The sequence below is a fragment of the Aythya ferina genome (genome assembly GCF_964211825.1).
Source record: "Aythya ferina genome assembly, chromosome: 10".
NCBI classification, from domain to species: domain Eukaryota; kingdom Metazoa; phylum Chordata; class Aves; order Anseriformes; family Anatidae; genus Aythya; species Aythya ferina.
The window spans coordinates 1,832,698-1,860,554 of record NC_140306.1 but is presented as its reverse complement, the minus strand read 5'-3'; the positions used below and the strand labels follow the sequence as shown (position 1 = coordinate 1,860,554).

General features: G+C 48.2%; 1 protein-coding gene across 2 annotated transcripts; it reads right to left on the bottom strand.

Moving 5' to 3' along the window:
* Positions 1–196: 196 nt before the first annotated feature.
* On the bottom strand, positions 197–23,605 carry SUMF1 (sulfatase modifying factor 1). 2 transcript variants are annotated; one of them, XM_084531340.1, is made up of 9 exons: positions 23,258–23,605; positions 21,130–21,303; positions 20,407–20,481; positions 11,834–11,916; positions 9,932–10,054; positions 9,123–9,237; positions 8,075–8,188; positions 3,742–3,801; positions 197–981 (listed from the first exon to the last, which is right to left on the bottom strand). In XM_084531340.1, exons 2-9 carry the CDS (start codon positions 21,301–21,303, stop codon positions 871–873), a joined length of 855 nt encoding a protein of 284 aa, XP_084387466.1. In that variant the 5' UTR covers positions 23,258–23,605; the 3' UTR covers positions 197–870. The 2 variants fall into 2 exon arrangements, with proteins under 2 accessions (XP_084387466.1, XP_084387467.1); XM_084531341.1 differs by lacking the exon at positions 23,258–23,605 and adding an exon at positions 22,890–23,116.
* Positions 23,606–27,857: the final 4,252 nt, after the last annotated feature.

Genomic DNA, 27,857 nt, shown 5'->3' with positions numbered 1-27,857 from the left:
GGCCTTGAGGCTCAGTTACATTTACCTCTTTTTCACTTTAACGACCCGGTGTTCAGGCAGAGCCAGCTGTTAGCCCCGGTTTCTAATGCCATTTTTGTGATTTCCAAGTCCCCCAAACAGGCCTACAGCACGTCCAGGAGAAACTCCAAGGAAGGTGCCAGCGTCTTTCCATCAGGAAGAGCCTTAAACCTAAAGAGATGCTTTACATTTTATTCAGCCATGCACATCCCATCCCTAACCATCAGGGTGCGGATTGCCACCCCTCAGCTGCAGAAGGCAGGTCCTGAAGAGGAGCAAACACCACGCCACAAGCAGCACCTTCCTGGAGCTGATCTTCTGTGCAGGCAGGATGCGATGTGAGAGCTGCCCGCCCGTGGGGGCAGCTGTCCTTCCAGTCCTCACCTCTTCTCAAACTGGTGACCCCACGGGGTCACAGACGCAGTAACCACTTCAAATTTCTTTTAAAGCTCTCAAATCTATGAAAGTCCTCGTTGATGGGATTTGAGCGTGGAAATTCAAACCATACACAAAACTCTTAAAAGATCTTTTCCAAAGGATCTACAAAACTCAACCTTTTAAAATACAATCAGCGTGGTTTTGCTCGGTTTTGTGCCAGTGCAGCTCCAGGACACCCCCACTGAAACCCACGGCAATAAGAGGTCGGTCAGGACAGAAACCCAGGCCGGGTTCCCCAGAGATAAATCCAGGAAGCTCCAAGAGACGGGGGCTGGTGCTGGACCCCCTGCCCCACAGGCACGTGAGGGGTTTTTTACGTTCTGTCTCAGCAGCAGGCGTCAATCCCTATGTCTTTTTTGTCTCCTTATGTCCTCGGGTGCAGCTGAGCCGCCCAGTCGGGGTGGGAGCCCTCTGTCACTGCAGCCCTGGCAGGGCATCGGCTGCGCAGCGGAAGCCCAGATTGGAAGCGGAGCTGTCGGGGGTGTTCTGGCTGCGGGCTGCACAGCGGTACCTGTAGCAGTAAGACTGGAGAGAAAACGGGGAAATGGTCACCAGGCCTGCCACGGCTCGTGTTCCCCTAGGTGAAAGGGTTAGCGACACAGCAAGGCACTCCACACGCCCCGATGAACTGACACGGATCAAAATCGCCGTGCCAGAGAGAAGGGAAACAGTCCTACGAAGAGACCAGCTGCAACAGATGCAAAGGGGAGTCTGAATGGCAAAAAACCACGAGAGTAGGCTAATGTAGGCCAATAACGCATCATGGCCTGGACAAAAACTAAAATGACCACTGTCACTGCCCTATTCTGCATCAGGGTACTAGGGGAAACTGAAAATGAGCAGGTACCAGCACCCGATAAAGAGTTTGGCTGAATGAGATGAGAAAAGAAGAAAGGAGTCACTAGAAACAAACTTCTTCCCACCATTCCTATGGCAGTGTTTTATGGATATTGGGAATGGAGATGTAATCTGGTCTGGCAGCTGTAAAAATTATTAACACTTAAAATGAAGCCACTGATAAAATGACCCAGTTGCTTTTCAGATATTCCTAGCAAAAGCTATGAGCACGGGCAGCAGTCACTGCAGCTGTCTCCAAAAGCAAAGGGAAGAGCCACTGCCACCTCGTCTGTGTGTTGCTGAACAGCCTCAGAGCTTTCATTCTGCTGGCAGAACTTGGTGCTCCTGCGAGGGACCAGTCAGAGCAAAAATGGCACCTGGAACAACTCCAGGGAGGACCACAGTGCTTGTAGAGCTCTACGCCTGTACCAGTCACTTGGAGAAACGCTGTGAGCTCACAGCCAGCCGGGTGCTCTGCTGGTACTTCACCACACCTGGCCAAGGCTTTTTGCTCCTCTCCTCCAGCTGCAAGCTCCTGGCCTCCAACAAAAATGCTGCTGTTTCTTTCCGGCTGGGTCAGCTGCATATAGCCAGGCTCTCAACCAATTAATTAAATTAATTAAAAATTAAAAATCAGACACCCCCCCCCACTCTGGGGGGCTAGGGGAGAACAGAGGATAGTGCGTGTTTCCCCCAGCCCTTTAAATAAAAATCCCTTCAGGAGTTTGGGCGTAGTTACTGCAGCAATTGTCCCTGTGCAGCCACGAGGGCACTGACAGCTCGTGCTCAGGCGACCATCACTGAGACCCACACGATCTCTGCAGAGGCAGCAGGGCACTGAATGTTTCTCCCCATGAGTCTCTCCACCTAAGGAGACATCCCAACACCAGCTCCTCGCTCACCCTGCTACCAACACAAAGCCCTAAACAAGAAGGGGGCACACTGTGCTATCACACAGCAGAGGTCTACCCCTAAATTTACGGCACGCTATTAGGGTGCAGAAGCTGAACTACTTCCAAAATAAAAGAATGTGCTACATGTATTTGTAAGAAAGTACTTAATTGGTCAGCTCCAAGAGGTAGAAGAGCAATGAGTCTACACAGATTTTTAGGCAGCTCATGCAAAGCCCTTACACTAATTGTACTCGGTGATTTTTTTTGGCCTTGGTACACAGCCTAGTTTCATCACCTACAAAAACTCTAGGACAGACTAGAATCTTCACAAGCCTTTAAACTGGGTCGCATTATTCAGCACTGAAGATGAGTCTATTCGAGTGTTAATTTAATCAAAACTGCTAATTAACATCTGACATTGATTTCACCTAAGAAGGAAGTCAGTGTAGAAAATGGGATCTCACTGTAGAAAGATTTAATCTAATTAAGAGGATTGTTTGCCAGCAGCAGGCTTTGCAAGGGGAAAAAAGAACAGAAGAGCTTTAATGACAAAGGAGATGTACAGTGAGCATTTTCTCCAGTGCAGCATGAACAGAGTTTAAAACATGATTTATGTTCATGAAAGTAGCTTTGCAAAACATTTCCCGTACTTCCCAGTAGAAGTTAAACCAGAAGAACATGAAAGGCTGTTCCATGTGGTGTACCCAGACTTTCCAGAAAGGATTTCATGTCTGCTATCATGGAAGCTTTTTCCACATTTATTATTTGGAGAAGGACGTATATTATTTTCCAAAGGAAATTTTGGAAATAAGTTATGGGTCCTCCAAGATCAAAAGGTATTTTCTAGGGAGGAGCAGCCTCAGAGTGGATGGAGCAGCCCCCACAGCACACTCAGAACCAAGGCACATGAGAAGTCCTGGTACTCGGCACGCTACCTTCGCTGTTCACCCAGACACCAAGCGTGCATTCAGACCTCGCTTTGGAAGTTTCGGTTTGAGTTAAAATCGGCATTGAACAATATCTGTGCTGTTTTCCAGGTTGTCATGCCAAGCCTGGTGATAAAGAAGTATTATATATGATGATAAAAAGCATTGAAGGTTTTGAATTTCAGATGATAAAAGGTCAGTGGCCTTTTACACTCAGCTCCATATCATACAAGGGTACGTTTATCTAGAACTGGGATCTTGGTCAAGTTGCTTTCAGTTTCCCGTGCAACCAAAAACTCTGCAAGTCAGAGCTGAATAAGCTTCAGCTTTCCTGGGCAACAGTGTCTATGCTTACTTCCTCCTTGCCACAGAGACATCTGTCTCCTTCCAGAAGCAAGCTAGCAATATCTAGTGAGAACAATAACACAAACACCCATACAGCTTTGTGCAGAAGGCTGGCAGCGTGCTGGCAAGGTCTGTCTCTGACTGCTGCCCCATACTGGCTGCCCAGCAGTACGTTCAGCTTAGCCTCCTACATCAGAAATAAATGGAAATGGCTGGAAAAGCAGGGCCTGCCAACCAGCCAGTGGCTGAACTGATGGATTCTGCTGCAGCCCTTCTCGCCTTACCTTGTGGCACATGTAGGATCCGCCCTTCTTCACTTTGTCAGTCCCTGAGGAGGGCCCTGTCTGTGGGGAGGACAACACCGGTTAGCAGGGTAAGGGGTACAGGGAGATGGACAAGGAGCACGCGTGAATATTCAGAGCAAACAACCAACTTCAGCTGTGTCTGAACAAGGAGCTTGAAATGATGAGGTGGCCAAGGCTTTGCAGACAGGTGAGTCGATGTCCTCCCCCTCTGACTGCAACATCTCAGCTGTAACCTACCTGCCCAGAGAGCACCGCCTGTTTCTGTAAAGCACCTGGTATCAGGCTGTAAAAAGCACAGTGGCAATCATGAGAGTAATGCTCTGAACACAGTTCTGATTTTGTAGCCTCAGACCTTTCCTAAGGACAGGTTACATGCCCTCACACACCAGCCTGCAGGCTCGCTGAGAGCTGAGTTGTCAGCTCCACTGCTCCGTGTCAGCTCCGCAGGGGGTTGCACAAACACCACCACAGCCCCTGCGTTCATCACCCTGTGGGCCTGCGAGCCTCTAACACAGAGCAGCTCCGCTCCTCTAAGCACAGCTGTACTGATCTGTGGCCAGTTAGAGACAAGGGGCTGCAATATCCAGCGCCTGGTGTTTGTTCCCTTCCCAGTCCCAAGTGCAGACTCACAGCACAAGTCAGTGGCTGCGCTGCGAGGCAGTCGGTAACACCTCCCAGTCACCGGGTACTGAATTTGTTATTATGTGGGGCTGTGACAGCTAAAGAGGTCTGCAGAAAGCACTGCACTTACGAGCAACAATTTTGTAATTGCAGGTACGTTTGCAGGGTAATGTATGTGATTTATTTAAACTGCTTATGAAATTGGCCCTAGAATTGCTTTAACAAGGTTATTTCACAATTCTTTTTCAATTCCAACTCCAAATAATGGCCCACGAGTTCAAGGAGAAAGCTGGGCTTCCTTGATAACACTTTTGCTAGCTAGATGATTGGGTGATTTGACACGCTTATTACACAGGTGAGCGATTCTCCCACTGCAGTCCTTTAAGCTGTGAAAGTTGCTGCTGCAATCTGCTTACCATCAGGCTGCTGCGATGCCTGGTTTCCAGTATTGATACCAAGCATTCTTACACGCTTCCTACAGACCCTGTGCATTGACAAACTGCTGTTAGGAAGGAGCCAAAGTGTCCTAAAACGTGACAAACAAGATCAAGAAAACAAACTGTTTTATCAGGTAAGTGGCAAGCAAAGCCTAAAAGGCAGTACAGCCACTAAGAAGCCTCTCAGCGTTGTAGGGAGTTGAATTTTTATTCTGTACATGCCTCAAGAAAAAGGCCTTGACCAATATAAAATTACACTCACTGAAGGAAATTTTCACCTCTAACACCTCGTTAATGCAGGACTAGTTCCCCTCTAGGAAGGAGGTCCTTTGGGAGGGGATTCCGCAAAGAAAAGCTAAAGAAGCTCTCAGCTGCACCCACTGAATGTGACTGCCCTAAGAGCCTTCATGTTTTGAAGCCTTCCCATTCTGGAACCTCAGCAGCCTCACAATTAGTGCAAAAGCTTTTAAGAGAACAGGTAGGGAAAAAAAAAAGTCTGGCCTACTACACTGAATATCCTACAAACATGCGAGGAAAAACACACCCACGTACTGTGTCCTCTGATTTCCGTGCCCGGGTGCTCCCCCGCAGGCAGGCTCACTCCTTCTCCAAGGTCTCTGGGAGCTGACTTCCAAACCTTGCCTGCAGATGCACTGGGCCCCGCAGTACGATAAGCCACGAACAAGCACAATCGACTCAAACAACCTGCTAATCTCATTTTAAGGGAAGCCAGGGTACAGCCAGGCATCAGAAAACTGACCTAAAAAAAGCCACATGAGAACAAGACAAACCAGAAAACAATGGAGCTGTTGAGCAGGATTTCCCATTAAAAACTGCAATGCAAACACAGAGCAGTGATCTTTGCTGGTAGCTCCGAAACAGCTCCTCTGAACGAAGAGGGCTCTGCTAATTTAGGGTTAAAAGCAGGTTCATTGTCCAGCTACACAGCTATAACTGCTGGAGCATACGGTAAAGGTCCTACACGGTCCTATACCTGGCAAAGAAGTTGTTTTTTTTTTTGCTTTTTTTTAAACCACTGTTATAGAACGATATAAATCTAATACTTTGAGAAGACAGCAAACGACTTACAAAACACTTTCAGATGTCCCAGTTTATTTTTTGCCCTTGGTAATCATTTGTGAATGCAAGCCAATGAATTACAGGAAAAAAGCATGCGTAGAATTCCTTGTTACATTCCTTGTTACAAATCCACAAAATCTCTCCAGTTGTAGAAGACGGAAAGTTTCAGATCTTACACTAAATGTGTTAAAAAAATAAAAAAAAAAAAAACCCTTTCACCAAACTCTGACCCTCTAGAAGAACTCCTAGTCCTTTAGGCAGAAGGAACATATCCTATATATAGGTTACACCGACTTGTACTCTGGAGAGACTGAAGAGATTGGCTCTGATAGATATGGCGCTAATCATTTTTAATGTCTCAGAAGATACTGCAGCCTGGCTATTTTGGGACAACTTTTCACATTATGAGATTCGGTTTCCTTATCCATTTAATCAGAAGAGCTCTTGGAATTCACGTTGGAGGGCCTGGCCTCAGACCTTAGATCCTGACACTTCGTTTCCCAACTGAAAAAAAACTAAAAGCATCATTGTTGACGCCTCCTTGTTAAATCTTTTCTGAAGTGTTTGGGAAATGTTTGTGCCGAATTTAAAAACCTAAGCTTAAGAGGCTGTAAGTCTGTGTAACAAAGAGCAAAACTCTGAAGTGAAATATAACTCTGGTTTCTCACCAATTAATTCAACACAGAATGTATGCAAGGCAAGAGCTGGTGTTTGAAAGCGAGGGGTGTGTATTTATACATTCAAGAGAATTCATCCAACACAGCTTTTCGTTATTACTGAATTATTACAGAATTATTACAGAAATGGGTAGAAATTTTGAATGATCGTGATATTCTCTAATTGCATCATGTGACTGATTTGTACACACTGAGAAATAGCACCTGGTGTACAGCACAGCCAAGGTTCCAACGGAAAGGAGTGTTGCTGCCTTTTTTTTTTTTTTTTAATAAAAATAAACTATTGTTAAACTGCTATGACTGCCTGCCAACAAGAAGTAAAGAATGGCTCATCCTATTTTTATTTTTTTTCAAGTCAAGCAACAAAAACCCCTATATTCCCAACATTTCAGTTACCTGGGAAGAGATGTGTAACCATATCATCTGACACATAGCTTCACCCACCAGAAAGACCTGAAGGACCTTATTGGGATACAATAACTTGAAATTGCCCAATGTGATCAGTACACATCAGGTCTCCAGTTTCTCCACCAGGATGATCAAACTGCTAGTACAGAACTATGGCAATTTAGACCCCAAGATGAGACTGTTTTCTCATGCTGACAACATCCTCCTGGAAGAGCAGGATGTCAGCCTCTGCTACGTACTGACCAGCAGATAAATTTCGCAGGTTCCTCAAGCTGCTTCCAACCACTGACTTCTCACAGGGCTGTGATCACGTCCAGCACACCAGACAAAGCCAGCGTATCACACGAGACCACAGCATGGGGATACTCAAATCCTGCAGCAACAGATAGCTCCTGCCCAGAGAGGTTTAACTCGTTTTCTCATTACAGATAACTGTGTCTGAACAAAACAAGCTCTGTGAGAACGGAGCAGTTCATTTCTCAGATTTAGTCATCCTAGATAAGTGAGAGAGAAGGGGATGTAATATTAGAGCTTGAATCTACCGAGAGATAGCGCGTGAGAAACCCCACAAACAAAGCTTACCCTGCTGGGCCTCTTTCTCTGGCTGCCACAAAGAAAACAAAAGATTAACCCTGTCAAAGCTCAGTAAGCTACTTCTACCCATAAGTGTCAGCTTTATTACATGCCGAGTTTTAAATGAGCTAGTAGAAGGCATTAAAATAATTCAGAATGGCTTGTTCTCCACCTGGAAAAAGAAATAAATAGCGCAGCTTGCAGCAACAAAACAACCCTCTCACATTTTATTTACTTTTTTAAGAAGTAATTCCACTGTATTGGCAAATTATTGGCCAGCTTGGAAGTATTCAATTGCTAACCAATTGTGGAGGTTTGTCCAAGAAAATAAATAAAATGGCACAGCTACACTACTAGTTCAGTGCTGATGGCTTGTGCTGTGATACTTGCTGATTCACCAGAACTCAGCCCATCCCACACAGAGAGGAGCAAAGCACAGGATGATTCTGAACAGCAACCAGACCGGAGCTCTAAGAGGGAGTTCTGAACCTCACGTGATGCCAATAAAATACTTACAGGGTTATGAGCTTCCTCTGCTGAATGCTGCACAGCCCACCAGTCCGATGTCCATTCCCAGGCGTTTCCTACAATGTTGTACAAGCCATACCCATTGGGAGGAAACGCAGTGACCTACAGAAGATACATAGCACAAATGCAAGTTCTTTAAACCACGCCACATTCAATAAGGTTTTTCAACCTGAAGACCTGTCTGCTGAAGGCACGTTCATCTCTGCCAAGAACATCTGCCTTCATATCTCAAAGACAAACAAGCTAGTAGTGCAGAGCTGTAATACTTTTACATACTCCATTTAAATAAAACTGAATGGAAGAATGCACTGGTATCATCCTCTGTGTTCTCAGCACCATGAAGGCACACGGCACCTTCTCATCAGTTTTGCTGACCAATCCTCCAAAGAGGGGCACTGTTTGATCAAACACAGACCTGCACGTAGCATTTGTATTCTAAGCTGCATGCTCATGCCTCTAACTTCCAGATTCCAGTTCCCTTTCCCACCTAAGAAAAGCAAGAGCGGCTGTCAGCTCACACATGTACAGATTTCTCCGCTGATTAAGCCCTCCAGACTTATTTTGACTGCCACCTAATTTATTCACAAGCTTGTCTTTAAAATTCCACTCCATTGTTTGCCATATCGGACAGGCTCAGCCTTTCCAAAAAGGGAAGTTTTGTTGCTTTTAAACTATTGTACAATTTTGTAGCCTTGGGAACACCTAACCAAAAATGAGAGCTAAGAAATTTGCTATGCCAAATGTGGAGGCAGAAAGTATTTCAGCAGCTGACTCAAAAGTTACAGGAGATAGGGAAAAGAGGTCAGTCTGAGAGGAACTAGAAGTTAGAGTGAAGATAATCTTTACTTTTCAATTAAGCTTTTAAAAAGCATCCCTTGGTAATACTTGAGCCTGCAGTGAAATATTTTGGAACTTGACAATCTAAAGGTGAAAGAGTACAGTAGAGGAAAACGACCGCTGTTCACTGTGTTCAACACAGGCCTCAATTTTAGGAAGAAGTTTGTTCCTGTATGATAGTTCACGTTGAGACACTTACTGGTGCAGTTCCTTTGTACCCATCTTCTGCAGTGTTGTTGCTTGGGAACACTCCCTGCCAGATATTAGCATAGTGCTGGCCTTTTGGCTGAAGCTTGTTGCCCCAGGGGAAAAGCCTGTTAAAAGGCAGAAAACCAGTTGTCAAACTTACTTTTTTTTCTTCAATAAAAATAAAACACCTTAGCCACCCTTACCCTGGGGAAACAATTTGTATCCCACTCCAGTTTGTACCAGTATCTACCAGAATTAAAAGTTAACGAGGCTTCTGCAAGGACAACATGTACACGGAGGGCAGGAAGGCAGCACTTGCTAGCGCTGCCCTGTGCAGTCCAGGACACAGGAGGGACAATACACAAACTGTTGTTCACCTCATCCTCCTCTTCTCTCTAAGCCCACTGACACCTACCAGGCGTATCCACTGCCCCTAAACTGCTGTGAAGCAACACTTATTTACTTCTCCATCTCTCTGGCAGCTCTTTCAGCCTTGGCACCAAGCCCCTTTTTTATCTTCCATCTCCTGCCTGCGATGCCAGCAGCCCCGTGTCCTGGCAGTGTCACATCTCCTCTGGTTGGGCTCTTTGCATTCTTTCTCTGTTACAGAACTTAGATGACAAAATACCCCTCAGGTATTTATGGAAATTCATTTACCTAAAGGAATGTGTTCACAATAAGCCTGGGTTGTATTTTCCACAGAAACACATCCTGTACAAGGAAGAAATGTGCAGGGCCATAAAAAAGCCTCAAGGCTTTTCCCAACCTAGTAAATACCACAGTTTTCCACACTATCAGAGACACATCAGCGGCATTTACCTATTCTCAAGGCCCCCTCGGCAGCTGTATTCCCACTCAGCCTCAGTTGGTAATCGCTTCCCTGCCCACGTGCAAAATGCCACAGCATCATTCCAGGACACGTGAAGAACTGGATGATCCATTCTGGGGAAGAAAACAAATGGGACAAGTTCATCAGCACAGCTGGGCAGCCCCACAGCCACACAGCACAGGCACTTAATGAAATTTTGAAGAGCTGGCCACAAAGCACCGTGAGGGAGCTCACAGCCTCGCTGCTCCAGCCAGGACTGCACAAGTTACGATAGGTGCGATGAGCGTCCTTACTCCTACCTGCATCGTCTTTTGCAGCTCCCAATCCAGGAAGCAGCAAACTGCACAAGTTTAACAAAGCTTTTTTTTTTGTTGTTGTTGTTGTTGTTGTTGTTTCAGGCAGCCCACAGCTTACACAAAGGCTCCTTTTGTTTCTTTCCTTTGTTCTTTTCCTTTTTGTTCTTTCCTTTGGTTTGGTTCTAGGACTGACTGCATTCGAATCCTGGCTTCCCTCTCCACAAACCCTGAACGAACGCCTCGTCCTCCTTGTCCCAGGACCCTCCCCATCCAAGCCTCCAATGCACCAAGTCACTTCAAGAGCTGGGGTTACTTCCCCAGAAGACAGCCTCAGAGGGCTTTCTATGAACTTGCCTTTTCTGCCTCATTTAACGAGCCAGTCCAGGCCTGCTTGGCCGCTGCAGTGCTTCCACGCGAGGAGCTCGCTAGCAGCTGTACCAGGCCAAGTTTGTACAACACCAGATTTGCGTGGCAGGCTTCCAACTCTCATGTGCTGACTGTGACCTAAATTTCTCAACCTCCCCTAACAATGCCTCCTGATACTATCTCTATTTTTGCCTCAGATAAGTCTTTCATTGCCCTTGGAGAAACGACAACGGACTCGTTAGCAAGCTGTGCAGGCAGCAGGTGATGTTACACTAACACGACCCCGTCCTTAGGGGACTCCAAAACATGCCAGCACCTACTAGATCTAGGCTAGAGAGGCTGCCTATTTCCAGCAGCAGTTTAGAAACTTTAACTAGGGAAGCAGTTAGCATTAACTTCATTGTCACCTGCCTAGTGAAAGGCTTGCAATATATGTGAGAGGTCCCAAACGAGGACAGCCACATCCAAGCACAGTAACGGGCACAACTGCAGCAATGGCTCCTAACTGTGCAGCCCAGAGCTACTGCTGCAGCAGCTACCTAAGCTACCCGAGAAAATGAAGCCTTTTGACTTTCTAGGCATGGAATTCATTCTTCTTCTCAACCAGAAGTGACTGTGTAAAGATATCGACTAGCAGGTCTCACAGTTAGCACTAGCAAGGCACGGCACTCACCGTAGGCTGCTCAGAATACATTTTTCCCAAAGCATTTAGCTTCCAGATAAAGTAACAACTGATTTTCCATAATCAGCCCACAAAGCCAGAATACATTAAAAACACAAAACTCTTCAGGCTTCTGAATCCCAGGTGGAAGGCACTACACACACTCCTCGAGCATGCACGCAGCTCGCAGTTGCTCTTCACCTCCACAACCAGATTTGCACTGCCTGTTCTAAACTTACTAACCCCTACAGGATCAACTCTTCTACTTGTATGTATGCAGCAGCAGTGGAACACACACACTGAAGCACGTTTCAGTATGGTCTCTTTTATCCCAGGATGGAAAGTAATCACAGCCAGGTTTGAAATCCTGCTGGGACATCAGTCCTACAGCCACTGAACGCTGCACACAGCGCCCTGGAAGTGAAAACGGCCCCAGGAGCAGCAGCAAGCAGGTAACTAACCGAAACCCCTTTGTTGCACCTTGGTTCTTGGTGCACGTGTACAGGTTTATGTTCAACAAGCATTATTTATATATTTATGTTATAACTGAATGGCTAATTAAGACTTACCTGTTGAAGATATTGGAGTCAGGCCCCTCAGGGTGCTTCCAGCTGGCCCCCTTCACAGGCAGCCACCAGGGAGCAGCTGCAACCTGAAAAAGGACAAGAATGGCCAGGGAAGATCACCTGAATTCCCAGGTGCAGGTTATTCAGAAACAAACACAACGTGGCAGCTGGCCACAAGCCTTAACTCATAGCTCGAGGCTCTGCCTGTAGCTAACTGACCCATCACATCCCCAACCACCCCTGATGGACCAGGCAGATCACTTCATCCATGTTACAGTGGCACTGGCCAAAAATATCCAAAGGTATGGGCAGCACAAAGAAAACACCACCCCAAAAGAAGGGAGAGGGAGACCAAATGCTGAGCCTTTTGGCCTGGCACATACCGCAGAGATTATAAAAGACAGTTTTGGCCTTGAGAGGCTTTTCATCTCAGCTATTTGCTCCCTGGAGTCAGTGTTTTGGAATAACTAAAACAAGATCTTGATGACATCCTTTAACTAGGGTCAAAACACGCATCTTGCGACACGTTTGCTTTCCAGCTATTTTAACTCGGTTAGCTGAGTCTGAATTCTTGGCTATCAGCTTCCAGAAGGTGGAGACAGAGGTGACACAGAAGTGAAGCTTTTTTTTTTTTCATTAAAAAAGGCTGTTTACTGAAGATCTCCTTGCAAACAGATTGTGTAATAATGTAAACAGAGGACTTCACTAACCAAAAGTCTCAAATTTGGTTTTGCAAAGCCAAAAAAATATTAATTAGCGATTTCTTCTACTGTGCTTACTTCCAAGCACATTTAACTCTTGACTTCTAGGAGGAGGCTTCACTCTTCAATAGTGAGGAGCATTGAACATAATGATGTACGTCAGAAACAGGAGTCATCTCTGACATACATTAGTTAAGGAAAAGTCTCATCCAAACCTCAGATCTCTTACTTCAATGTTTGAACAGGAAAAAAAAATAAAAAAATAAAAAATAAAAAATAAATGAAGTGAAGTGCTCGTAATACACATACACACAGCACCTTATTTTTCAAGCATCCAATCCAGTCCCCACTAAAAACAGCTCCCTTGGCAGGTTTTCCCTCTCCTCCCATCATCACAGGCAGATTTGCCCCCAGCAGATGCCTGGGTCCCTTACCTAAAGGCCGGTTATTGTCAATCAAGAGCGATCCTGGACTAAAGTATTTGCTCTCACTAGAGACTACAGCTTTGTTACTGAGCATCCAAACCCAAAGATGGGATTTCCATTCAGCTGAGATCCTCTCACAGCACTATCCTAAAGCCTCAGAATGGCCAAGCTGCTAAACAGATGCTGCAGTTAATAGGCTTAGAACTAGGCTGATTTAACCAATTCCCTGAAATTCATGAGGTTTAATCTACACTCCAGACAGGACAGAAACATGAAGCCAGAATCTGACATCTCTTAAAGGAAAATAAGAGAGCCACAGTACTATTTGCTAAAAGTTCATGTTGAACATGAAATATCAGCAGTAAAATTTGATTCTGATAGTTACTGAACAAAAGTTTTGTGGTTTGGGGTTTTTTTTTTTTATTGTTTTTATTGTTTTGTACAAATTACACCTCTAGTTTAGGGGAAAAATCTCTGCAAGAGACTGCAAAGACTTACACTTTGGAAGACTAATTATGGAAAACATTTTCATTATGCAAAAGAAAAAGCAGATGCTTTCAATCAAAATGGTTTATTTTAAACTGAGGAAAATATAGTCTCTCCACTTGAGAGCACTGCGCGTGCAGATCTTCTGTTTCTGGCTCCGATGAACTGAACACCAAACGGCTGCCAGTCTTTGCAGAACACCCAGATCCTTACAGAAGTTACACACACAGTACTAGGACACCGGCAGCAGTGACAGACTACATACAGACTGCAATAATTAATTGGGAACTAATTTAAGTCAGCCACCAACAGCACTGAGTGCGCGCCAGGATGCTCTTTCCCAACGAGAAAAGTCACATACCTGAAATTTACAGTCCTTTCAAAAACTTCTCAGAAGTCTTTAAAGCTTTTAATTGCTCTAAATCTAATTAGCAGGAAAGCTAATTAGACACAGATATTACAACATCACATTCAGTACAGCAAAGCCCTCCCTTGCCACTAATGAGCTTAGTTCCTTCCCTAACGCGGAGCGTTCTCACGCCGCGCTCCTGAACACGGGTTCTGGAGACTGGCAGCAGAGCCACTTTGTGCACACAGCAGCATATGCTGCCGAATAGATCCTGAAGAGACGCTAAATTTAAAAAAAAATGGAGCAGAGATCCTTTTTAGCTCTTTACTGCATAGCCTATCACTTGTGAGAGAATTGGCTAAACAGAGCAGCTCTGCAAACCTCACACAACTGCCTCAATACAGGCGGGAAGGCAGCTCCAGGAGCAAACCACGCTTCTGAGGCAGAGCAGCTCAGTGCTTGCTTTGGTCTGATCCAGCTGAAGACTCGGGATTATCCAGCTCTCTGCTTCAGGATTAAATTTGAAGAACTCCCTGTTCTGCTTATCACAGACCCTTAGCACTGCAGAAGCGAGAAGCTCTGGGATTACACAGCGTGGAGGCACCTCAACAGTTAACTCCAACCTACGATTTTCCGCTCAAATGAAGCGATTTGCACAGCTGAAGCCTGTACTCCCACCATCAGCTTGCATAAAATTTGAGAAGTTTTAAGTATTCAATTTTCTTATCAAGGTAGGCTGGGATATCCTAACTTTAATTGCTCCATTAACTGCTGGTTTTAAGACTTTTAGACTACTTTGCAATTATCGTGAAGAAAATTCCTTCCTAAATACACACAGAAGAAAAAAGGGGAGGGGGGATAGGGAAACATCAGGAAAGTCAGTTCCATCATCAGCATTATACCATGCTACTGGCACTGCAAAAGCAGTAGGGAAATGCCCTTAAAATAAATAAAATAAATGAATAAATAAAGAAAAAGTCAACTGAGCAGTTAATTGGGGTCTAATTCCACTTCTGACACTCAGTCACTCACTTGAAATAGTGAAGCTGCAGCTTTCAACATGAAGTCAGGCCCATGCGAGCACAAGAAATTCATGCTCTCGTCCAGATATGCTGCAGCATTACGAAACTATTTTCAGGTGATAAGGGCTGCAGTCACAGTTGCGAGCAGCACACACCAGGCCAAGACGTGTACCTGAACGACCAACAGTTACCACACAGTGACAACTTGCATGGCCCCGCTCCTGGGGCTGACATGGACCCCACAGCATGCTGGCTGCTTGCTCTCACCTACTTCTTCAAGCCCATGGTCAGCGGGGAATCAGCAGGAGGGGGGCACAAAGCACAGCCCCCTGCCCACTCAGCTCTGCGGTCAAATGGAGAACACACCACACCAGAAGGGATGGCTCTGAGCAAGCTGAAGCCCTGCAGCAGCTCCCCTCGGTGCCGCAGCCCTTCTCCAGGTGCAAGGAGAAGCCCTGAAGCAGCAGCACGCTGCCTGCACACCTCTGCCCACAGCGCTGCTCTCCCTGCCACCAGCGCGCTGCAAAGGGCACAAGCGTGACCTATTTCTATGGACTCTTCATCCCCATGGCAACTGGCCTGTGTTTAAGTTGGAACAGCTGGAACTGAGGCAGGGAGACGTCGCAATGTAAATAGTGGGAGCGTGAGCAGGCTCCGGGGCTCGGCGCGAAGAGCGGGTCCCTCGGAGCTGGTTATCAGGGTCACCATGGAGCTGCAGAGGGGACTGCGGGCTGCATACGCAGCTGTAATTCGTATTTGTGCTCCAAGACACTCTGCAACACAGCAAACATTCTGTAATTATGTACATAAGCTGAACTGAAACACGATTGCCAAGTTCTCCGCCAAAGCAGTAATTAAGAACGCTGAAACAGCAGCAAAGCAGCAGCTGAGGTACCCCAGTAACTAACACTGGATCGCACCAGCTCCCGTAATGCCACAGGTCTCGTACTGTTCAGTACATCAGTTAAAAGTTCCTGCCCCAAAAAGCTCCAATTACTGAAGAATTACAGAAGAATCTGTTTTCACTTTTATTTTGTGGCTTCAGGCCTCCCTCATTAGCTCAGAAATGAAGGCAGTAAGGGTTTTAGTTTCATAGTAGATGCTATTTTGTTTTAACATCACTATTAAAATTACAGATATTGCTTGCCTTAAGTCCCAATGCTTGTAAGGAGTTTGAGATTGCAGTACTGCAAAAATGAAATGCGGCAGCTTTGTAGAATTAGAATAAATACAGTTTGAGTTAGAGAAAGGATTTCATATTTAATTGAAAACGAGCCCTTTGCTTTTATGAAGAGACATTTTCCTTCACATGAGGAAAGGTCATTGAATCGCCTTCAAACAGCGTTATACTTCACAGCTGTGTGAGTCCTCCAAGAAAAATAGCCAGAACTATTTAATACTAAAATCCAGCAAGATTCATTAAGTGCAAGTTTTGGAATCCAGAGAAGCTTCTTTTAAGGAACTGATATTCCTGGTGAGTTCCATCTTTGGAAGCTTATTTTTCAGCCAACATCTAAATCTGCACTCAAGCGAGTCATTTTTTCCAATAACCAAATGAATATGAGCTCTAAGAACAAGGCATGCACGGATACACCAACAGCCTCCAGCACAGGCAATGCCCCACTTCACAGGGGTAGTTTGTACAATAAATAGGGAACAATTTTAGTGGTAGTTTCAGTGAGAGCTGCCTGTTGCATGTCTTTTAGTCCCAGAAGTGAACGGCATCAGAAAATAGAGCTGTACAGTTCAACAGCTCCACCTTCACAACTCCACGTGGAGATTTTTTGCAGCACTGGGGTCTGCAAGAAGCAGGCTCGCCCACCTCCTCCTCTGGTTCCAGTTTCCTCTGACTTAGTGGAATTCCTCTTATTTAGAGGAATTGCTCAAAGTACACTTGCACAGCTCAGTGCTACCAAAGAGGTTACCATCCAAATGAGGATGAGCCCAGCACCCAGGAGCTCTGGACCGACCCGAACTCCAGTTTAACAGCCCTTGCTCAAGCCTGCCATCAACTGACTTCACTGCATCCCGGGATTCAAACTGAACACCTCCCAAGAATAAATGATGGCTGCAGGTCTGCACGCTCCTGGTGTCTTCATTACAAAGTCTGTCTGGCCTAAAAGCAAAAATTAATTTTGCCATCTTCCACAAGCCAAGGATTGAAAATGTTCCCACAGCTCTCCAGTGAGCAAATTTGACTCATGCTGAACACCAGCCTCAGTAAGTGCTGTTCTGTTTGCCTGTTTCATGGTGGCTGCACAGCAAGCAAGAACTCTTGCAGTTATTTGCAGGAGCCCTTAAACCCCTCACTGGGGAGTACACCTCAGTGCCTTCTCATTTTGCAGACACAGCCCGCATGCTTTTTGCTCTAGGGTATGTTAAAACAGCACACAAGTGCAATGACAGCATTGGCCATGCGTTTCCCCTCTCCCCTTCTTCCCCAGCTCAGTCAGGGAAATAAGCAGTCAGGCAGAGGCTCATCACAAAACAAGAACCACAAAACCTCTAAGTGCTGAGGTGTTTTCCACCCATCTTCCAAAACCCTCCCAAAAAGAAGGAAAGGAAAAACCCTTCTGTCTGCCACCCATCGGCAATCCTAGCCTGTAATGACATTAGGGCCAAGCATCCAAGCAAGGCCACAAATAATTACCAGCTGGTTTTACCCTGCAAGTCTAAGAACAGATTTTAATGTTCAGCTATCAAAACTAGTAGGCCCACACAAAAAGCTTCAATCCTGAAGAACCTTCTTCCCTACCCCTAGAAAGTCTCGCTCTTTTAATTTGAAGAAGTCCTTGCCAGTTCCACCAGCATCCCCTTCATCCGTTGCAGTGCTAAATTCCCACTCTGCCACATTAACACAGCAAACGTAGAGGCCAAAACGACAACTCAAGTCTCCAGAAATCCAGAACAATTCCGTTTTTGGCTGCTACACCCCTTTTTACTGCTTCCTTCCAGAGGAGGATTAGGTCCCACCTACATTCCGGCAGCAGCAGATATCTGGGAGAGCACCTCACCTCCAGGAAACGCACACCCAGGGCTCCAACAATTATTCTACGTGCTAAGCTGTTTGCTCCTGCACTCGCTTTCACCAGCCCCACCTCTGTTCTAATTTAGCTGTCTGCTTCCTTTCAGGGCCTGTGACAAAACTGTCCAGCTTCAGAGGTGGAGAAGCCAAGGCTGCCAGAGAGAACAAAACCCACAGACACCCCCCACACCCCATGTGCCTCACTCTCTATAGGAGCTGCTGCACTCCAGTTGGTTCAGCACCTTCACCTGCACCTTTCCCCAATTCCTTCACTGCCTATGAAATCAGATTTGCAGAACACATTCCTACTGCTCTTCCCGTGTCCATCTGCATTCAGCCCCGCTGTGCTTCCACTGGAGAAAAGCCTCCAAGCACATCTAAGTTAGGAGCACGAAGCAGCACAGCCATTTCTCCCCCATCAGCTCAGTGCGGGTATTTCTCAGCACCAGTAACACAAACATTTGCATCTCATTTCTCGTGGTGTAGCTGTGATTCAGGAAGGTCCATACCACAAGCTAATGCATCAGCTGACTGAGGTACGCACTGACAGAGGAGCCTTCCTCTTCTCATCACGATCTGTTGATGCAAACCAACTTCACGCTATTTATCCTTTCACTAATTACATGTTAACAGCTATGCTGCAGCAGCCAAGTTTTAAAATATGTTCACTTTTTTTTTTTTGTAAATATTTGAATGGTGTTAGATTTCTTCCACCATTTTCCCTCCAGATTTAAGATTTAAACATTTCAGTCAGTCTAACACGCTAGAAATTACCAGTTTGAGATTTGGCTTTTTTTTTTTTTTTTCCCTCTATTTAAGCTTGCGGACCCCAGGAGGGATTTGCTTTCACAGAGCCTTTAAAACCCCCCACTATAATTGGAAAACTTGCACATTTTATCAGTAAGAAGTTTCTTGCAAGTCGTCTGTAGCAACTTGTTTCTTGAAAGCACAACCTGTAGGAAGCTACTGGCTCTGCCTCCACAGAATTTGGGTGCTTGAGAAGCCGACTACATCCCATTGTAACAGTGCACCTCCGAGCTAAGGGCTGCACAGTACTCTCAAATTATAGTCTCTCATAGAAAACACATCCTAGAATGAGAAGACACAGCAGTGACAGGCAGGAGCCCATACAAGGTGCTAAGCCGGGTGTTCAGACATCAGAGGTCTGCCCCCAGCTCCACAGCTTCCTGCCCTCCGACCCCTTCCCCTTGTGACAGAGGTGCTGGCCCCAAAGCTGGGTTTCATGGGGTGTAGCTGGTGAGGGTAAGAAGCAGACAGGAGGAAAAGCAGCATTTACTTCTTCACCTTCTCACAATATTACAAGGTTATAGAATGTAAGTTTGACTGCAGGGACAGCACAAAGTGCCAAGCTGCAAGGCAGGCAGGCACTGTTCCCTCAGCCCCTACCCAAACAATCAGAGTCTTCCTCCAGGCCTATCCCAAAGACACTCCTTGTGCCAGTACCTCCCAAAGTGACCTAATAAGAAATATGGAAAAACAGAGCAGAAAGACAGTCACTCTAAGTTCACATTTAACAAATACAGAAAAACTTGATAAATTAAAGCAGCCAAGAGACCAATTTGGGCTCCGTTCCAGCTTCCTGGCGTAATGCTGCTTCTGTGGGCATTACAGCCAGTGCTTTACAATTTGGCTGACACACCCAGGAAAGTGGCTCTCAACGCTGTATTTGTTCATACAAGTAGCCAAGACTGAGCTTATGCTGGAACTCTGTTCAAATAAGAAACAGAGAGCCTACCTCAGAGATTTCTGCCTCACAAAACTAAGGCAGAAAAAAGAATGCCTCTAATACAGTCAGCTGGATTTTCTGTGGTGAAGATGGGATGATCCCAGCTACATTCATGCTTCCCTTCAGCATCAACTATGCTGGTATTTGGCAAGTTCATTTTAGACTTATTAGATCTCACAATACACAAATGCTTACTTTGAATTAAAAGATACAAACTATTCTCATAATCTTTCTTTCCTTGTAGTAGGAAACCAAACCCCACAGTTTTGCCAGTCATTCACAGCACATACTCGCATGGAGGTTTCAAGAAATCATATCAGTCTGTCCCTTTAGCTAAAATTAAACTCCAAAGGTTTCCCCCCTCCATCAAGAGCATCATTTATATAGAACTCTGAACATTCAGTACTCAAAGTTACTGCACCATGCACTTACAAGGAAAATTCTTTCTTTCATTCTTTCTATCATTTGGCTTAGCTACCAAAACCCAGGTATTCCCGGTTGTTTGTCGGAATAAATCCTAACACCCCCTAAACTCTTCAAGTTGTACCTTGCATCAAACAGTGCACATAAGTAAAACCTAACAACGAAATAATTTATTCTCAAACTGTCCCACCTCTCTCTTTGCTTATCTAGAGATAAGAGGAAGAGCCAGGCTGCTGATCCCCCATACCCAAGGAAATCTAGTCCTCTAGGCCAAACGCTCCTCCACGTTTTTGTACATGGCTTTGGAGAAGATCATGCAATTTAGACATTATGGCCATTACTGCTAACACATCTACCCAGTGACTTCTAAGCAAGTTTTACCCTGCCATGTTACTCACTGCCTGATGGATTTCAGACTTCACTTCTTCACTCAGCATTCCCTCAAACACAAAGGAATCGCCAAATTTCTCTGCCTAGAGGAAGAACAAAAAATTGATCACATTATCAGGGAAACATTCTTAAAATGCCAGCCACATTCACAGCTTTATTCTGTCAAGAATAAGGAAATCCTAACAGTAATTTTGAGTTTGCTTTTAAAGAAGCTGATTTGGAATCGAAGAAAAGGCACTGTCTGAAACAGCTTCCACCTGAGGCAGTGCTCCAGAACTTGACTACAAAATCCTCAACTATCGCAAAATTTCTCAAATCCCTTCACTCCTTGTCTTCCAAATTAAGGAAAAAGAACTAACAGCATTGTTGTACTGGTACAAAGATGTCCTAGGACCCAAAAGTCAAAGAAAGAAATACACGTAAATCCACGTAGACATCTTCAGCCACCTGTTGACTTCACCCACGCTGCCTCAGTCACACTGCAGGGAAGATTTTTAGTTCACAGATCAAGACACTTGCTAAAAGCAACAGGAAGTATCTATTCTAGTGCCCTTTCAGGCTCCTGGGCAGCAAGGCAAGACAATTTGGTCTCTCCACTACTTACATCCAAACCATTCTAGCATGCAAATTCCAACATCACACTGTGAGGGCCTACAAAAACGGATAAGCTTAGTGTGGATTTTGCCATCATCAACAAAGATGACAGAAGACTAAAAACCCTTCCGCCTTACCTCCGTGAGGTACCCCGTCGCGTTCACGAACCTCTCGAAGTCCTCGTTGCTGACCTCGTGCTGGTCCATGTAGAAGCCGTTCAGGCGCACCCTCCGGGCAGGGCCCTCCCCGTCCTGCCGAATCTCCGGCTCATCCGTGCCCATCGTGAACACCCCTCCCGGAATAGCCACCATCTGCAGAGGAAGCAGCCCACACCAAACAGGTCACCAAAAATAAGGACTGACAAGTCTCTTACTGCTTTTACTCCCCCTCTCCCTCATCTTTGAAGGTGCTCTTGGCTTGAAGCAGTACGGATGAAAACAGCACAGCAAGGTACCAATGCTGACACCGCGATCCCCACCTGCTCAGAAAATAACACAGAGCAGAACACAAATCAAGAGCAAAAACTTTCTTAAACTTAAAATAACCTTAAACGTTAACTGTTTCAAGATGCATTCCCTTTGAGGCTTCAGCCAACTTCCAGGGAACCAAAACATGTTTCCCCTTCGCCTTATAGGGTTCTTCCTGAGAAGATAAAGGCCCCAAAGGTCTCTTCTTACCTCACCGTGTGCTTCCTGAGACCCTGCTAAAAAGCACGGACTGGGCAAACCATCCCTCACCCAGCAGCCCTTCTCTCAGAAATACCAAGAGCTGCCAGGATCCCTGCTCAGGAGCCTGTGCTGGAAGGACAAACGACAGCTCAGGCTCCCTAAAACCTGCCCAGCTGGCAGGTGACATTTCAGGGGCTAATGCCACCCAAGAGCTACCTTGCCGAGAAGCCACTCAACTCCTCATCAGGTGGTGAATGCAGTAGGGAAGAAAACTCCCTCTACTTCATTGTCAGCACTCCCAGACTACTTTCAGCCCCAAACTCATGCTGAACTCAGCCACCTCCCTCTACTGGCAGTGGATCAGAGGCCTGTGCATGGGTGAGCACCAGGAAAGCCTGTCAGCACTGACAGAGGCGTCCCCTAGGAGAATAACCCAGTGCTGGCGATGCCCCAGCACACGCTGACAGGGTGCGTGCCCATCCGTGCCACACGCTGCTCTTACAGGGGATTCAAGCAGGTGAGCTGGTGACAGAAAGCAAAGCGAGCACAGCTCATTCTGAGGGACAGCAGCACTTGGTGCGAGCTCCTGACGTTTGGGATGTCGGAAATGCAGGTCTCATAACAGAACTACTCGCCATGCTTCCCAGTGAAGCATGGTGCTAGCGCTACTCCACAAGTGTCATTTCAGCTCTGACAAAAAAATAGAAGGCTAAAAAAGAACCTCAAAAAAACAAAAACAAAACAAACAAAAAACCCCTTTCCAATCCACTGTAGCTAAAACAACTCCTGGAAGCAATCTTCAAAGACTTCTTTCAGCAAGACTGTAAGCTCAGTGGTGAATCGCTGCCTGAAACCGTATGAAAAATTGAAATTAACTCTCGCTGCACAGCCTCACGTTCCTTCCCAAACCCTGAAACATCCTGACAGGCTGCCAGTCGGGAACCCTGACAGATTGCCAGGCAGGGATCCTGACAGCCTGCCGGGCAGCTTCAGCGGGGAGTGCCCCAGGGCTTCCTGTCGGGCACCGGCACCTCAGCGGCACCTGGCCGCGCAGCTCCGTGCGCTCAGAGCCCAGCTCCGGCAGCAGGGCCGGCAGCGCTGCGGGGCAGCCCCGCTCACAGCAGCCTGGCGGTTCCGAGGAGGCAGCGCACTGCCGCACCCGGCTGCTGCCGGGGCCGGGGCCGGGGCCGGAGCCGGGGTCGCTGCCCCCCGCTGCCCCCGCCGCTCACCGGCCCGCTCCTGCCACTGCCGCTGCCACCGCCCGGTGCCTCCGCGTAGCGCCGCGCCGCCGCCTCCCGCCCGCCGCCGCCGCGGCCGGCCCCGCAGCCGCAGGACCCGCCGGGAGCCGGATCCGGATTCGAATCCGGAGCCGGATCTGGGTCCGGGTCCGGGTCCGGGTCCGCCCCCGCCGCCAGCAGCAGCGCCCAGACGAGGAGCAGCGCCCCGCAGCCACCGGGCGCAGCCATGTTGGGCGGCGTCACGTGCTGCTGCGGTCACGTGGTGGTCGCGTCTTAAAGGGGCCGCGCCTGGCTCCTGGTGCTGCCCCCCCCCCTACCTGGGGGCTGCCAGGGGTCGTGGGCTCCCGGCTTCTCCTTACCTCTTGCTGGGGCACCGCGGTTGTTGGAGGTTTGGGCGCTCCGCCACGTAAAGCTTTATGTTGTGGGGAAGCTGCTGCTCAGGGCTGTGCAGAATGGACCTGCTAAAGAAACCTTCACGCGCCCTGTGGGCCAGCAGCTCCCTGCACTTCACATCATGTTCCCTGCACAAATCAGGGCTGTGCAGCTAAAAGCATGGGCAGAGCGAAGGAGACTTTTGTTTTCTTTTGTACTACCAATGGAAAGCAACACTACCCACTTCCTTGGGCCGCATGAAGTCTCAGTGCGTGCTGCAATCACAGCACTGGGCGTCTTCGCAGGCATGCGTTGCCAGTAGCTCTCAGCAGTCCCTTTTGCCCCGTGATGTACTCAAAAAAAAAAAACAAACGGACACAAACTTGGTAACAGCCTGCCCCAGCAGAGCTGTGGGATTCCAGCTGTGCCGTTACAGAGCTCAGGGAAACCACCTCGTGTCCAGCCCGCTGGTGTATCTCGCCTACTTGTTCCCATTGCTTGCTTCCCTAGAATCCTTTTTTGCATCATTTCTGTACTTTCACCAGGAAGGTTTATGTTCCTGTATTGTCTTAGGAGACCAGACAAAGCCATTAAAATGTCAGGTTGCTTCTGAAAAGCATCCAAGCTGCAGCTTGTGACCCTGAGGACTCCCAAGAACTTTCTTTGGTGTCGTTTATTGACGGTGTCCGCGCTCCTAAGCCATTTCCTCACAGGCAGGGCATCTCTTCCACACAGTTTAATTATTCTCCTTCCTGGTACTGAGTCCACCGTGCTTCAGAATTGCGACACCGCTTTCACTGTTGTCAAAATACTATAAAAACGGGAGACTTATCCACAATTCTCCTCCCAGAGCCCTTAAACCTAGTGCTGTCGGCAGGAGGCCCTTCCCGGGCACAACCTCCACAGGGGCGCTCCGTGAGGGGGGACACAGCCCCTGAGGGGCTGCCAGGGCAGAGGACAAGCGACATGATGGCACCGGGGCTGGGGGGCGAAGCCACCTCAGCGGGACGGGACGGGGGCAGGACCGCGGGGCACGCCGGGACTTGTAGTCCCGCGGGGCGCTCCGCTCCATGGATCTCCGGTAAGCCAGGACTACATTTCCCAGCACCCCCCGCGGCGGTATATAAAGGCGGGGCGGCGCGGTGGGCGCGCAGTAACCATGCGGACGGGCCGCTGAGCGGCGGCAGCGGGGCGCGGGCTCCGTCCCTACGGCACCGGGCAGCGCCGCCGGCATGGGGCTGCCGCAGCGCCGCTAGCACGCCCCGGCCGGACACAGGTAGGGCCGGGGGAGGGCTCCGCAACCACCGGGGGGGCTGGTGGCTCCGCTCCGGGCAGCGGGCACCGCCGGAGGCTGCTGTAAAGGAGGCGGCGTGGGGCTGGCAGCAGCCCCCGGGGGTCGCAGCAGGGTGTTGGGGGGGTGCTGCCGGTGGGATGGCTGAATTCGGTGCTTTTAGGGTGTTTCTCACGATGTCTTGTGTCTGCTAGGAGTGGGTGCTTGCTGCTGGGGTAGCCCTCCACCTGCTCGCCTGCTGCGAGGAGGGAGCAGCCCGGCTTCCTCCCGCTGGGGTTGGTAAATTAGGAAGGAAACAAACAGCCCGAGCCCGGGGCTGGCCTCTGCAACCGTGGGGTGGAGCCTGGCGGTGGGAAATATAGTGTTTGGTCAAAGAATTGGGGCTCGCCAGCAGGGCTGGGGCGTGGGGAAGGCCCTGGTGGAGGCACTGGGCTCGGTGGTGCCCTCCTGGAGGCACTTGTTGGAGCCCCCAGGGGGGGTGCGGGGACTGGCAAGAGGGGGGTCAGCAGCAGCTGTGGTTCCTGATAGAAATGAGGTGTTAATAGGGCCTGATGGCACTGTCTGCCCTCTCGCATCACCCCAAAGAATCGGTCTGTGGGGTGCACCGGGACCCCAAAGAATCAAGCCCAAGTGATGAGAGGGAACCCGAGGTGCTGGCTCCCCACAAGAGCTGTCACAGTCTGGAGCGAGCCTTGCTCCAGACTGTGACAAATAGCTTGTGACACCGGGTTTTGGGCTCAGCCTTGCTGTAGAGGTAGTGCTGGATGGACGCCAGGACGTGGCAGTGTGGGGGACAGCCGGTCCCCCCTAAGAGTGTCAGACTTTGGGTGAAACTTGCAGGTAAGATCGTGGCATTTCCCACGTCGTACATGCGTGCAAGAGGAGCAGCAACAGCCTGGAGTCTGCCCTGTACCAGCCCGTGGGGTCCTGAGGCCTGTGCTGGAGAAGCAGGAGCTCCTTCCAGTGCTTCCCAGGGTTACCTGGCTGTGATGGATGGTTTTGAAGCCAAACTTTTTCCAGCAGCCTCCCAGCAGGACCCAGGTCCTGGGGGCCGTGCGCTGCGCCAGGTGACGGGGCATGCCGGGAGCCCGCGGCGGCGCCACGCCATAAACACGAGAGTTGTAGTTGTAGGATTGTGCTGGAAGACGGGAGGAATCTGGGAATCCCGTGGGAGGTGGGATGAGGGTAGTGGCTCTGTAGTAGCTGGTAGACGGGCTGCTTGCTCGCCCGTGGGTGAGTGTGAGGGAAGGCAGCTTCGCCAAAGCAGCTTACAGGGACCAGAGGGGCTTAGAGCTGGAAGACGGCCTGCTGGTAGAAAGTTATGTAAATGTAACATTTCTGTCACGATGTGACTGTGGTATTAATCTGGTTTCATAAAAAGCTTCCTTATGGAATGCTCCAAATTCGTTGCTTCTGCTGCTGAGGTAGCACCTTCGCGGGTGGCTGTTGCTTCAGGAGCCTGGAGCCGTTTTTCTGCTTGCTGCTGTGTAGCAGTGCCAAAGAGGAGTTAAAAACCTCCGAGCAGTTCCATGTAGCCCCCTGCACGCTGTGCTGACTGACCTGTAAAGCAGAAGGCTTGAAAAGCCAGCAGACATACCCACGAGCTGCAAAGCTGATCCTGTCCACGTCCACGGCTGCTCAGAACGATTCCTGTGTTCTTTGTCGGGCATCTCCCAGTGGCGGCTGCGGGAGGCAGGGTGCCAAGCAGCCCGAGCTTTGATGCGGCCCGATATTCCTTCCTGACTTCTGTTCCCAGCAGACGCCACAAAAGCCCCCCCCCGTTGCTGCCTGGCTCCATCTTGGCACGGGAGCGCTGTAGCTGGGGATGGGGATGGAGCCAGCTTCCAGGGGGCTGCAGCCACACCAAGTGTCTGCAGGCCCTGCGTGCTCCGTACCTGTTGAGAAACTACTTTTCCAGGTATTCAGCACAGTTGGGTTCTGTAGGACCACATTCTTTCTTTTGGGGAAAAAAAAATTAAGATAAAGTAAACTACAGGAACCATAATTCCAAGGTGGAGTGAGGATGCAAAATTCAGCTCTGGATTCTGAACTCAGAGAAGTTTCATTTTCATAGTTGTGGTTTTGGTTAAGCCTATCAAAACTTGCATCAGAACTTTTTTTTTTTTTTCCTAACAGTGTTTTTATTGAGAGCAAGAACTACAGATCTGGGGAAGTTAACCCCCTAGAGAGACAGGCGCATTAGAAATGTGCGTGGAAGCATGTGTTATTTTGCTGATTTACAGCTCGCAGTGATGTAACTCCATCCTCATCTGCCAGAATGCTAATGTGAGGAGCGCTGCAGCCAGCTTAGTGCTCCTGCCTCCCCGATCGCTCTGCTGAGCAGATTATCAAAGGACGGTAAACAGCACTGAGAAAACTGAGTGACGGATGAAAAAAAATTGGGATTAGAACGTTAGATAACGTTTCTGCTTTTGGAGTAATCTGATACTTTAGTTATAGGGAAGGAAGCCTGGATACTGAATCCAGGTGTAAGGATGTGTACATAAACAGTTCGTTCTCTCCTCGTCCCCACCGTGTGCGAGATGTCAGAAGCCAGTGATCTCGGTGCACATACGGGTAAGAAATCTGTCTCATCACAGTAGGCCGAAAAAATGGCTACTGCCAAAAGACTGTGGCTTCTTTTTTTTTTAAAATTTCTGGGAATTGCTTAGTAGCAGTTGAGTATGAAAGTTTTACAAACATTTGTTTTGCACCATGGCAAACCCTCTTCATCACTTCTTCAGAAATTCAGAAATCTGCCAAGAAGTTCTGAAGAAAAAGTTTAATTGTCACGCTGTGATGTCCAGATACGTCCTATCTGAATCCCTCCCTGGGACATGTGGGCACAAAGGCCTGACGGTTTGCTAATGATGCTCGGCCTGAAGGATTAATTGAAAACTGGTTTATCTCATGATTGAAGTAACCCATCAGTCCGTGGCCACTCTCCCAACTGTAAGGGTTAAGCAGATTCACTTGCTAATGCTCCCCGTGCGATGAGGTGGTACAGAGGCCTGAACCTTCCCTTCAGGAGGACGACCTGTGCTTGCCTTCTAGAAAATCACCGCGGGGAGCTCGGCGTGTACCAGGCGGCCCGAGAAACGGCGCCTTCCTCTGCAAGGAGCCCAACCCAAGGGTTTTTTAGATCAGGAGGATGCAAAGTAGGTCTGCTGGCCACCAGTGGTTCTCCCCACGTGCTGGTCACGTGCAGGCGGTGGCTCCTCCTCGTGGGCTGCTCGTCACGGGCATTTAGGGTTTTCTCTGCAGCCCCGGATGCCTGCGGAGGTATCCAGGAGGGC